At 43.3% G+C, this 13,704-nt stretch overlaps 1 protein-coding gene across 9 annotated transcripts in view; it reads right to left on the reverse strand.

The window, feature by feature from the left end:
* The window catches only part of GTF2IRD1 (GTF2I repeat domain containing 1), a 190,039-nt gene that overhangs the window by 1,991 nt on the left and 174,344 nt on the right, over window positions 1-13,704 (reverse strand). For all 9 annotated transcript variants that reach the window (XM_073574760.1, XM_073574753.1, XM_073574772.1 and 6 more), the window contains 6 exons: window positions 11,392-11,475; window positions 10,785-10,968; window positions 8,952-8,980; window positions 7,266-7,343; window positions 6,945-7,137; window positions 5,964-6,004 (listed from right to left, as the gene is read on the reverse strand). In XM_073574760.1, coding sequence (XP_073430861.1) covers window positions 5,964-6,004; window positions 6,945-7,137; window positions 7,266-7,343; window positions 8,952-8,980; window positions 10,785-10,968; window positions 11,392-11,475 — 609 coding nt within the window. The remainder of the gene's footprint in view (window positions 1-5,963; window positions 6,005-6,944; window positions 7,138-7,265; window positions 7,344-8,951; window positions 8,981-10,784; window positions 10,969-11,391; window positions 11,476-13,704) is intronic.

Genomic DNA, 13,704 nt, shown 5'->3' on the forward strand with positions numbered 1-13,704 from the left:
CTTCTGTACGATTGCTCTGTGTATGACCTGGTCTATTTCCCATTTGACTCTTGGTTCTACCCCGGCTACGTCCCTGACTTCCTGTCAGCCTGTTCCCCTGGTACTGCGTTGCTCTCTCTGGCTTCTGACTCCCGGCTTGTTTCTTACCAATCTATACGTGTTACCCACTTGTTAATGCGCTGCCCTCTGGTCTGACCTTGACTTTACTGACTATTCTCCCGTTTCTGCTAGGTCCCACTATCCCTGCAAGGAGTTTAGGACCTAGCTCCGCCACCAGTCACTCCCCCAGTGGTCACGTGTTGCAGGTCCTGTTCCTCCTGCAGCACGCTTTCAGTCGTGTTCACATTCCACTGCAGGAGTCCTTGAGTGTCCCCAGCACGTGTTTGGGCACGCGTACAGTCTCTGGTGGTGAGTCTGATATGGTGTCCACCACAAGTTGCCTCAGTTAAGGCATGGCAGATTTCCAAGATGAAAACCACTGCTGAGCAATAAGTACATAAAGGCTCGTCTCAGTTTTGCCAGAAAACAGCTTGATGATCACCAAGAATTTTGGGAGAATACTCTGTGGACTGACGAGACAAAAGTTGAACTTTTTTTTTTTTTAGTAAAGTATCTTTATTGAAGTTTTCCAACAATTTTTACACAAACATATTACCTGCTTCGGATAAACACAGAAAATTAAGAACAACTGGGAAGGAGGGAATGGGACATGAAAAAAGTTGACTTTTTAGAAGGTGTATGTCCCATTACATCTGATATAGAAGTAACAGCATTTCAAAAGAGGAACATCATACCCTCAGTCAAATATGGTGGTAGTATTGTGATGGTCTGAAGCTGTTTTGCTGCTTCAGGACCTGGAAGACTTGCTATGGTAAATGGAATCACAAATTCTGCTGTCTACCAAAAAATCCTGAAGTTAAATGTCTGGCCATCTGTTTTTGACTTCAAGCTGAAACGCACTTGAGTTATGCAGCAGGACAATGATCCAAAACATGCCAGCAAGTCCACCTCTGTATGGTTTAAGAAAAACAAAATTAAGACTTTGGAGTGGCCTAGTCAAAGTTCTGACCTTAATCCGATTGAGATGTTTTGGCATGACCTCAAAAAAGCAGTTCATGCTCTGAAACCCTCCAATGTGTCTGTATCACAACAAAATTCTGCAAAGATGAATGGGCCAACATTCCTCCAGAGTGTTGTAAAATACTCACTGGCAGTTATCACAAATACATGAATGCAGTTGTTGCTGTTAAGGTGGCTCATCTAGTTGTCAGGTTTAGGGGGCAATCACTTTTTACGCAGGGCCCTGGAAGTTTGAATTTCTTCTTCCCTTAATGATAAAGATCTTCATTTAACAACTGCATTTTGTGATTACTTGTGTTATCTTTGTCTAATATTTAAATTTGTTTAGTCTAAAACATTTAAGTGTGACAAACATGCAAAAGAAATCAGGAAGAAGGCAAAAACTTTTTCACACAACTGTAGAAGCAGTTAATGCTTTTATACTGGTAATGGAAGTCAAAGGTAAAATTTACCCCGTCAATGAAATGTAATTAAAAGGAAAAAAAAGGTTTGTTACCGCATTAGCCACTTGAAAAAAGATTGCACTCAGTGGAAAAAACAGATAATCTTGTAGTTATGATACCTTTTAATGGCTAACAAAAATAAGTTAAATGATGTTACAAAGCAGGTTTTTGAGACTTCTTAGGTCTCTTCCTCAGGCATGGTATAACAGGAGAGCGGGTTAATATAACTCTCCCCAAACCAAAAGGAGGCCAGCAAAGTTAACTCAGTAAAGCCCAGGACAGGGAAAGGAATTCCCTTCCAGAGCCATGACAGTACCCCACTCTCAACAGGGGGCTACCAGACCCACAGATTTCTCTGGATGTCTGACATGAAATGCTCGAACTAACCGATCAGCATGAACAGAACGAGCAGGCACCCATGACCTATCCTTCAAACCATACCCCTTCCAATGAACGAGATACTGCAAAGTACCAACACACCCTCCGAGAATCCACAATGTGTCCCACCTCGTACTCCATGTGGCCATCAACAAGTACTGGGGGAGCAGCAGACAAAGACCCCTCATCCACAGTTCCCAAAGGCTTCAAAAAAGATTTGTGAAACACATTGGAAATCTTAAAGGAGTCTGGGAGGCGCAACCTAAAGGCAACTAGGTTATCAATCTCAATAATTTCATATGGGCCAATAAACTTAGGACCCAGCTTAGCAGAGGGAACCTTAAGTTTAATGTTTCGAGTGGACAACCACACCTTCTGTCCAACCTGGAAAGTAGGACCAGACACTCGCTTCTTATCTGCAAAAAAATTGTACTTTTTCTGTGCCTTGGTAAAGTTTTGTCGAACCTAGGTCCACAACTCCTTTAGACGCTGCGCAGCCCCACGACAACCAGAGTCCAAACGAGAGAACTCCCCGTAAATCTAATTTAGATTACCATTTAGCCCCAGACAACTGGTTACATAAATCGGCAATAAAGAGGAAGCGGGTACATGTTTCTCATCGTGATCTTATTGAGTTCCCAAAAGTCGAGGCAAAGGCACAAACCACCATCCTTCTTTTTAACAAAGAAAAACCTGGCTACCACAGGAGAAACAGAAGGACGAATATGCCTCTTATGGAGGCTCTCAGCAATATGCTCCTTCATGGCAACCTGTTTAGGGTCTGAAAGGTTAAACAACCGGGCCTTGGGCAATTTAGCACCCGGAATCAAATCAATGGCGCAATCAAAAGGACGATATGGTGGTAAAACCTCAGCCTCGCCTTCGGAGAACACGTCTTCGAAATCCTTTAGGTACTCCGGAATACCCTCCGGACCGACAGACGAAATAGACACAGAATTACAACATTGGTTAACACACTTTGACCCCCATTGGGCAAATTCTCTGGTCTCCCAATTAATTACAGGATTATGACGCTGTAACCAGGGAAAACCCAGAACCAACCCCGCAGGTAATTTGTCAAAAACAAAGCAAGTAATATATTCCATATGAAAAGAGCCCACCTTAAGCAAGAACATTTCCGAGACATGGGTGATTCCCCACTTGGTGAGGGGAGTGAAGTCAATGGCCACAACTTTTAGTGGCGTCTCGAGCCTAACTGTCCCTATCTTACAGACTGTAACCAAGTTAGAGTCAATCAAATTAATGGTAGAACCACAATACACAAAAGCTGTAGTAGTGAATAGATTATCATCTACCCCAATCTCCACCTGGAGAAGAATTTTAGACATTGAGGAAAAATGTACCTGAGGGTCTGGGTAACCTCTTCGACCCTTACTCAGACCTAGACGTTTCCCGACACCTTGGAGGACGGAGGGTAAGAGGGGCAGTCCTTTCTTCAAAGCGTCCTTTAGGTGTTTCAGACAGATCACAGCGGAACAATCCCCTGAGGGCCGAATCATTCCAAGACATTTCTGTAGCCCACCGCCTAAACTGTGAACAGTACCACTCGGGTGAGTGCTTCTCCTGGGACAGACTCATATCCTCAGCCAGTCGCACACAATCAGGTTCATCATAGGTTTGCCCAAGGGCCTCAAAGAACCGATCCACAGACATTCTTTCTGGAGCAGTGGGGGGGAAGAGAAAAAGCCCAAGCCTGTGGAGCGTCCCTTAATAAAGAGATGACAACCCCCACCCTTTGGCCCTCGTCCCCCGAAGAACAGGGTTGCAAAGAAAACAATAGCTTACACCCCTCTTTAAAGGCCCAAAATGTTTTCTTATCCCCAGAGAAGGTATCGGGTAACTTAACTGGAGGTTTAGGAGAAAATAACAAAACATCAGTAGCTCCCTCACCCTGAGCCCCAGAGAGAGGAGCACCCTGAACGGCATCAGCAACCTCCCTCTCCAACTGCTGATGGGACTGAGCCAAAGTCCCTTGCTCCACAGACAATTTCTGCATCATCTGGGTTAAATTGGTGACCTGCTCTGAGAGAGCACACAGACGATCCATAATAACACGAGAAAAACCCCGACCCTCACACAAAGGGGAAAAAAAGTTTTTTAGGTCAGTGATAATGTGACGGACACACAAATTGTGTCCAGGTAATGAACACTAGGGGGAGTCCATGGGGAGACAGCAGTAACTAATAGAAGTGTATGGCTGCTGCTGAGAGTAAGCTGCACTAAACAGGACCTGAGACACGAGATCACAGGGGAAGTGGCTGGAGAAGCTCTGTGCAAGGGAGATAGAGAGTGGTCAGACAAGCTGAGTTCAATAGCCAGAGGGAAACGCAGTATCCAAGGGTACAGACTAAAGAATGGTCAAATACAAGCTGAAGTCAGAAAATCCGGACAGGAAACCAAGGGCACAGACAAGGAGGGCAGTCAGAGGGCAAGCCAGAGATCAGAACCAGAGAAATAGCAGAGGTACAGAATCAGATCGCATACACAAAATGAGAGACAAGCCAGATTATACACTGGACAAGCACAAGGGAACAAACGGTATACACCGGTATAGCAAGGTCTCTCCCCAAACCAAAAGGAGGCCAGCAAAGTTAACTCCATAAAGCCCAGGACGGGGTAAGTAATTCCCGTCCAGAGCCATGACACAAAGTATCTGAATAAACACAAATACAGATTGAGATCTCGGGAGACTAAATCTCATTGCCGAGATCTCAGTCTGCGCATGCGCAACCATTTTCCTGGAGGCTATTTTCCCGGAGGCCACAACATCGATGCAATAGAAGTGCGCGGCTCCGGGCTTTCACAAAATGATGCTGGAGCCCCCCGCACCACCGAGCACCGCCGAATCGGGATGGGAGTGAGATCATTGCCCTGCAGCATCGGACCACAGGTAGAATCTCCCAACTGCTGCCACTTCGCTATTTGTAAGTATGGTATATTACGACTATAAGACTCACCCCCGTTATCCCCCAAATATTTTTGGGAAAAAAGTACGTCTTATAGTCCAAAAAATATAGTAAGTAAAAAGCAAAAGTGCATTTCAATAACAAAGGGTTCTTAGTAACACTGTTTTTGATCAAGAATAGCATAAAAGCCATCCCACCACGGCAAGGTGACCCTATACGGGATGGTCATGCACTGTCTAATATTAAAACCTTACCATGTGTCAGAGCAGGACACTATATTTAAAAATCTTCCCAAGGCTGGGGTGTCCAGAGTTCAGGACCCAGTCCTTTGTCTGCCCTTATTCACACAGGTCACTTCTGATACATGGTATGATAATATTAGTATATTAGACAGAGAAGGACCATTCCGAATACGGTCAACTTGCCATGGTGGGATGGCTTTTATGCTACTTTTGATTAAAAACAGTGTTACTAAGAACTCAATGTTATTTAAATGCACTTTTGCTTATTACTTATTTAGTCACAGCAGGGTTTATGCTCCTTTTGTTTTTTAAAGGTTTTGTCTGTATGATGGCCAATGTGAACATGTGTTTATATGTTGCATGTATACCAACTCAAACTCTAGTTCAATGTGTGTGCTTTTTTTTTTTTAACTTTGTTATACCATGCCTGAGGAAGAGACCTAAGAAGTCTCAAAAACTTGCTTTGTAACATCATTTAATGTATTTTTGTTAGTCATTAAAAGGTATCATAACTACAAGGTTACCTTGCTTTTCCCACTGAGAGCAATGAAATTTAAGGTGCACATTCTATAGGGTGGAAATGATGACATACACACTACTATTACATAACTACACAGTAGGTGAATATAGCCCTTATATCATATCTGTTAATAAGTGCTGTTAAGGTCTTATTTCCGTCTTTAGACAGGAAACACACATTTCATCTATTATGGCTCACCAGTCCTTCTGGAGCTTTCACTCTCTACTCCATATGTCTGCTTTTTACTATTTAACCATAACTTTTAAGACTCTTCTCCTTTTATGAACAGCAGGTCTAACTTTACAAAACATCAGATAAATAAGAGCAAAGAATGTCTGTGATGTATAATCCTAAAACATTTTTGTACACTTACGTAATTGTGATGGTGGCTCGATACATATTTCTGAAAATGGCCTATAAAAATAAATAGAAATTTATAGATTACTTTCCCGTTACTTTACAGAACCAAAAATCATTGTAGCAGGCAGTGACTGCCTACTACAGTCATGTTGTCTCTGAGTATGGCATGTTATCATGTTCACTTACATTTTTTTTCACTTGTGATACATTTTACTTTTTATTTATATTAATTTACACAAAGAGTTGGTACACTTAACCAAATATATATGCTGTTGCCGGGTATACTTTAAAAGGGTTTTTTTCACTACTTTGATATTAATGACCTATTATTGGGTGGGCGGAGGTCCGACACCTGGCTCTCCCACTAATCAGCTGTTTTACGCACCGGCAGAAACCGGAAGTAAACATTGTATTGAGTGGATCACCATTGCTCCCTCCCACTTTTTAGTGGCCACTGCCAGGTACTACCCGCAAGCTCATATTCAAATAATAAGAGCTGATCTGTAGCACACCGAAGCAGCGACTACACAGTGTGACAGGGAGGCTGTGCTACAATTCATTCAATGTTTACATCAGGTCTCTGCCGATGCTGCAAATAGCTGATCGGTGTCTGTGCTGGGGGTCACAATCCAACTGGTCTGATATTAATGATCTATTCGAAGAATAGATCATCAATATCAATGTGGTGAAAAACCCATTTAATGTTTCCATAGGCCTCTATTCACCAGACGAGGGCCAAATGAGTGTCAACTTAGACTCTATGTGGCCAATAAACAGTATATCTGAAAACATATACTGTAGGCGTCCATCAAGACTATTGCCACTATTGGATATATCTGTACCTTATTAGCTTATACAGTAAAATTCTCTGCACTCAGTTTTAACAGTAAACATATTAAAGCTGTGACTATTGAAAGCAAGTATTCTACACCAGGTTTAATAAAACAAATTGAACTAAAAGCTAGTCCTCTTGTCTCCAGTACAAAGTACTTACTGCAACTGGTTTATTATCACCATATGAATGCTTTCTCGTGCCTTCATTACTTTTTCCAGACGTGCTATGTCATAAGTATTTGGATTCCTGAATGGTATGTCATTTGGCAGACCAGTGACTTCTATAGAATCAGGATTATCTCTGATTAATTTGTAGGGTACCAGTACTGGACGACCCAACCCTAGGGCTTCACCTGCAACAAGCAAAAGTCACACCTATAAAGGACACCATGAATAGCAGAAAAGAGTAGTACATAAATTAGATTAAATCTAATAGTTTTTTTCTAAAAAGAAAAGTCAAGACACAAAAATATAGACCAACCATATTTTTCATTAAACAGCTCTTTTACTTGTTCTCGAAGAATTACTTTTTCTCCCAATCTATTGGCATCTTCATCATCTGAAGGAATAACATAATCTGGAGTGAGGTGACGCATGTTAGTATAACACAAATTAACATATGGGTCCAAACATTTTCCAAATAATGAGTTGACTTAAATTGATTTCCCAATATCATAAATTAGCCTTTATCTTTAACTTACTGATCAATGGGGGTACAACCACAAGAGTAAGACACACTGATCTTAAAAAAGGTGCTCTGGAACCCCAAGAACGGCTCTGCAGAAATCCATCTTGAATGGAGCGGAGATGAGCATGCATGCCATTCACTGACTATGAAACAGACATAGGAGGCCGAGTGAAGTGCTCTGCTCTTTCAGGCAGTCAGATAGAAAATGAATGGAGTGGGGGTAGAGCATGTGTGGTATTTGCAGGTACGCAGGATGCAGTGACGAGTTGCGAGACAGTTTGGTGCTTTCTAAACTAACGTTTATAAGACTAGAGGGAACTTTCCTCAGTCTCGGCCTGATCGCCAACAGGGGTAACACGGGTTGCCCTAGCAGGGGCTATAGACAAGCAAACACAAGTAAGTAGAACACGACTACTTCCGTACTTCCGGCAATAGACGGTCACTATAGGGCCGCAGTATGGCCGACTACGGGTCCTTAATTGTAAAGTCAACTTAGCTGTCCAGACGTCCCTCGCCGTTCTGGTCAGTGGTCTTTCGGCGTAGTAGTTGCTGGGCCCAATTGCTGAGGCGTTGACGGAGTCTTGGCACCCTCCGGCGCGCTGGTGACACTGGAGCCCCACAGGCCCCCGGCGGAGTCCTTGGACGGGTGGGCCGCAGGCCCCGGCCTGGGGCAAGCAGTAGCGATGGGTGGTGGCGAATGACAGGCCACCTGCACAGCTAGCGAGTGCGACGGGGAGTCCGCGGTCAGCAGAGGCCTGGCCCCTGCTGCGGACCGGATCGGGACAGTGGTGGCCGCCGACGGCACAGTACTTGGCGGTACTCCACGGGCGAGAGTGGGTTGGCGGCGGCCGCGGGTGACCGCGGCTAGGCTACAGCCGCGGGCTGAGAAGAGGCGGCAGCGGCCGCGGGTTGAACTGAGGCCACAGTGGCCGCGGGTTGGAGCGGGGCAGCAAGTCTTGGTCGGTCGCCTTGGCACTGTCTCTCTGGAGTCCTCAGTGAGCGTCCTCTCTGGCACTGGTGGGTCGCTCTAGCTTTCAGTCGCTCCCACGCTCTCCTGCAGTCTCTGTCCCGGTCTGCTGACTCATCGTCCGGGGAACTCCCCGCCTCCTTTATACTGGTCCCTCCCCCAGCCCATCTGTCTGTCAGAACGGTCCGTCCTTGAATTCTGTCCCCCGTGGACAGTTTCCCCCGGAACCCAGATGACGGCTCCTTTGGTCCCAGCCTGGACACTCAACGGGGGGCCGTTCCTCCCACACTTGCACACCTTCGCCTCATTCAAGACAGGGCGCTGCAACCCTGTCTTCAAGATTTCAGAGCCCTGCATTAATAGTCGGACCCAGTGATCAGAAAATTATCTGCTATCGTATATTTGGGGGATAACTTGTTATTTTGGGAATAACCCTTTATTATAGTATATAACTGTAGTGAATACAATTATTGTAACCTAAATATAATTCAAAACATAAAACAGCTTCTTACCGGGTCTCGGAATGAGTCCCTGAAATGGCCTACAACATAAATACAAAATATTAATCTAAATGTTTTTAGTGTAGCATGGATTTTACTCGTGCTTTAGTGATGTTTACTTGTTAAAAACACCTATATCACAAACATTAAATATAAGTGTCCATATAAAATAGTACAGTCATGGCCAAAAGTTTTGAGAATGACACAAATATTAATTTTTACAAAGTCTACTGCTTCATTTTTTCTAATGGCAATTTGCATATACTCCAGAATGTTATAAAGAGTGATCAGCTTAACAGCAATTACTTGCAAAGTCAATATTTGCCTAGAAAATGAACTTTATCCCCCAAAACACATTTCAACATCATTGCAGCCCTGCCTTAAAAGGACAGCTAACATCGTTTCAGTGATTGCTCCATTAACACAGGTGTGGGTGTTGATGAGGACAGGGCTGGAGATCAATCTGTCTTGATTAAGTAAGAATGACACCACTGGACACTTTAAAAGGAGGCTGGTGCTTGGCATCATTGTTTCTCTTCTGTTAACCATGGTTATCTCTAAAGAAACACGTGCAGTCATCATTGCACTGCACAAAAATGGCCTAACAGGGAAGAGTATCGCAGCTAGAAAGATTGCACCTCAGTCAACAATCTATCGCATCATCAAGAACTTCAAGGAGAGAGGTTCCCTTGTTGCCAAAAAGGCTCCAGGGCGCCCAAGAAAGACCAGCAAGCGCCAGGACCGTCTCTTAAAAGTGTTTCAGCTGCGGGATCGGGCTACCAGCAGTGCAGAGCTTGCTCAGGAATGGCAGCAGGCAGGTGTGAGTGCATCTGCACGCACTGTGAGGCGGAGACTCTTGGAGCAAGGCCTGGTCTCAAGGAGGGCAGCAAAGAAGCCACTTCTCTCCAGAAAAAACATCATGGACAGACTGATATTCTGCAAGAGGTACAGGGAGTGGACTGCTGAGGACTGGGGTAAAGTCATTTTCTCTGATGAATCCCCTTTTCGATTATTTGGGACATCTGGAAAACGGCTTATTCGGAAAAGACCAGGTGAGCGCTACCACCAGTCTTGTCTCATGCCAACTGTCAAGCATCCTGAAACCACTCATGTGTGGGGTTGCTTCTCAGCCAAGGGAATGGGCTCTCTCTCAGTCTTGCCTAAAAACACAGCCATGAATAAAGAATGGTACCAGAATATCCTCCAAGAGCAACTTCTCCCAACCGTCCAAGAGCAGTTTGGCGATCAACAATGCCTTTTTCAACATGATGGTGCACATTGCCATAAAGCAAAGGTGATAACTAAGTGGCTCAGGGAACAAAACATAGAGATTTTGGGACCATGGCCTGGAAACTCCCCAGATCTTAATCCCATTGAGAACTTGTGGTCAATCATCAAGAGACGAGTGGACAAACAAAAACCTTCAAATTCAGACAAAATAAAGGCATTGATTTTGCAAGAATGGACTGCTATCAGTCAGGATTTGATCCAGAAGTTGATTGAGAGCATGCCAGGGAGAATTGCTGAGGTCCTGAAGAAGAAGGGTCAACACTGCAAATATTGACTTGCTGCATTAACTCATTCTAACTGTCAATATGACCTTTTACTACTCATAATATGATTGCAATTATATTTCTGTATGTGATAAAAACATCTGACAAACACACATAAAAACCAGAGGCCAGCAGATCATGTGAAAATATAATATTTGTGTCATTCTCAAAACTTTTGGCCATGACTGTAATATCTGCCTGATTGAATGGAAACTAAGTATCTAAATAAGAATATGAAGATCTTGTTTTCTGGTTTGGAAAGCAATGAGTGATCGAAGAGTCATGCTCATACCTTGTAACCGTGAACCTGATTTTATCTGCCACTGCCAATATCCGTTCTAGATTCTGTGATCCAAAGGTACAAGGTTTTCGGAAAGGAATCCCTGGAGGCATTCCTTCTATTATAACAGAGCCAGGGTTACTCTTAATGCGTTTATAAGGTACTTGAACTGGGTACTTGATTCCGAGGGCTTCACCTAGAGCAAATCACAGACATTTTTACTTTACACATGTGAAATGGCGGGTTTTTAAAGTAAATGAATAACTATGTTTTTCATTCAGCATTATATGAACAATGAAATCTTTGGACCATTTCATTTTCATACAGTCAGTAACACAATCCTTTATAGTCCTAATTATTGGTCATTGTGATGACCAATTAATAGATCCTGATTCAAATGTTTGATGCAAGAAAGAAAACCTAGATCTGCATTAAAAAAAAAAATACCGTTGAAAAAATTTCACTAAAAAAGATAAAGTAAAACTTAAAGGTAAAACTGTAAAACTAAAAAGTAAAACAGCTAACAGGTAGACTTCTAATGTTTGGCTCTTATTCTGCTCTCTTATGTGTCTGTAGCACAGTACAGTATGTCAATACAGCAGAATCAACGTGCACTTACCGTATTTTTTATTAAATAAGTCTTGTACTTGCTCTCGTAGAGTATTGGCGATGTCTATTCTGGAAAGTCTGGAGTCATAGTTTTCTAGAAGAATCAATACATTACATTGATAGTTTTGACTTAAATTAATTTTACACTCAAAATGATTTTCAGTAACCCTACTATTACAAGAAGTGTTAAGAAATCACATGTGCTTCATGACCTATTGATCAAACAAGCTACACACGGTTGTGAAGAATCATAAAAATATAGTTTTACTGCTTTAAGCTATGTTCACACATTGCGGAACATTTCCACTGTAGATTTGGTTCCAAATCCAAGAGAAATCTGGATTTCATTGCAGACTTCACGTTACTTCATTTACTAAGCGCTGAATAGGGTGAAATCTGTAAGAAAAATCTAATAACGAGCATGCTGCAGATCTGACACCGCACCATGCTTTCAATTTCGGGATCAGATTTTTCCGCAATGTGTGACTGGGATTTTATAGACCCCAATCACTTTTATTGTACAGTAAATTGCTGAGGAGTTAACGTGTTACAGTGAACACCCACAGAATATATTATGCATTAAAATATACTAACATTAAAAGTAAAAAAGATGTAAATAATAAAAACCTGGAAGTTGGACAGTAACTAATAAAGTTTAGATGTTTTTACTTCACTTAAAGCCTCAAGGGGTATTTTCATCTCAGAGGATATGACATAAATTAGAAGACCCTCCATTTATATATATAGCCTGGTCCACCCACGCTTGTCATTGGAGAGATGGCTGCACATGTGCATTTTTATCCATTGGCTTCTATTGGGAATTCCTCTCCACTGACACGACAGGGGTTACAGGACAAGACTCTGTGGCTCAGTGGTTAGCACTGTTGCTTGCAACGGGGACAGGGCCGATAATGTCTGTAAAGTGATGTGGACTTAACTGTGCTATATTTGTAAGCATAATATATAAAGATTTCCCTGACCTCAAGTTTGGTATGGGTCCCAACGGCAAGGCCAACATTCATTAGTTAATTATGGGATATATACGTTGTTATCCCATAATCGTCTCGGGTGAGAATATCACTTTAAGGACTCTTATACAGTATACTGAAATATGAAATCAAAGTGAAAGATGAATCAATAAGAATTCCCATAGATGAAAATGTTTTTGGCACTCTCCGAAAAGAAAATGAGAACATATTTAAAAATCTACAGTACCGGAAAAAAAAAAAAAACTTATACGGTTCTTAATGTCATGTGTCCATGAAAACAAAACAACATTTACCTTGAAAACTAGTTGTTTGGGAGCTGTCATCCAGCGTGGAATTGTCACGTGCCCCGTCCTGAGTGACACTGCCAGCAGGCCGGTAACTGATACAACAGGACGCGGCACATGTAATTGTCCTATGTGACGCGGCCCGCAGGCCGGTAACTAATACAATAAGACAAGGGAATAGGGAAAACCTGGGTAACAATAACAATAGTGGCCCTGCGATAGGGAACGGGGAAGTAGAGACCTCCTGCACTCCCCTGACTCAGTGTCTCTACACTCCTAACATTGCATAGGCCGGTTCCGCACTGGGCGCCGATCAGGAACCTAAAAACCTGACTCGCCCTGCACCTAAACCCTCACTAGGGAATTGGTTGGTGCGGAAACTAATCCCACCACTGCACTAAACACACATAAGGAAAAGTGACAAAACAGGGGAACACCACTTAGCTTTGCTCTGTTGATTACGCTCCCAGCAACAGAGCCCACCACCTGCGTGCATATTTTCCTCCACCGAGTCCAACATCTGGGTGCACTGTCCAGCAACGGAGTCCAGCACCTGAGTGCAGCTTCCAGCAATGGGGTTCAGCACCTGAGTGCAGCTTCAGCCAAAGAGTCCAGCAACTAAGTGCAGCTCTACACCATAGCTGCCACTCCACCAAGCTTTGCAAGAATTCTTCACTGACACCATAGCTGCCACTCCACCATGCTTTCCACGAACTCCTCGCTGACACCATAGCTGCCACTCCAGGACACTGACTGAGTTGTCCTGGACTATTCTCAGCACCATAGTGCAGCCTTGGATCAAACAGAGTCCACACCTGCGGGCAGCTGTCCAAAAACATAGTCCAGCAAATGAGTCCAGCTTTTCCGCCAAAGAGTCCAACATTTTGAGTCCAGCTTTCCGCAACCGAGTCCAGCATGCCGAGTGCAGCTCTACACCATAGCTGCTACTCCAGCACTCTGACTGGGCTGCCCGTAACTCTCCTCAAGCTCCATTCTTTACCCAGGCTTGCTTGCAAATGAGGAACTATCACCAACAGTGATTAACACACC

The sequence above is a fragment of the Dendrobates tinctorius genome, unplaced genomic scaffold, assembly GCF_039654945.1.
Source record: "Dendrobates tinctorius isolate UK_male_01 unplaced genomic scaffold, ASM3965494v1 ptg000007l, whole genome shotgun sequence".
NCBI classification, from domain to species: Eukaryota; Metazoa; Chordata; class Amphibia; order Anura; family Dendrobatidae; genus Dendrobates; species Dendrobates tinctorius.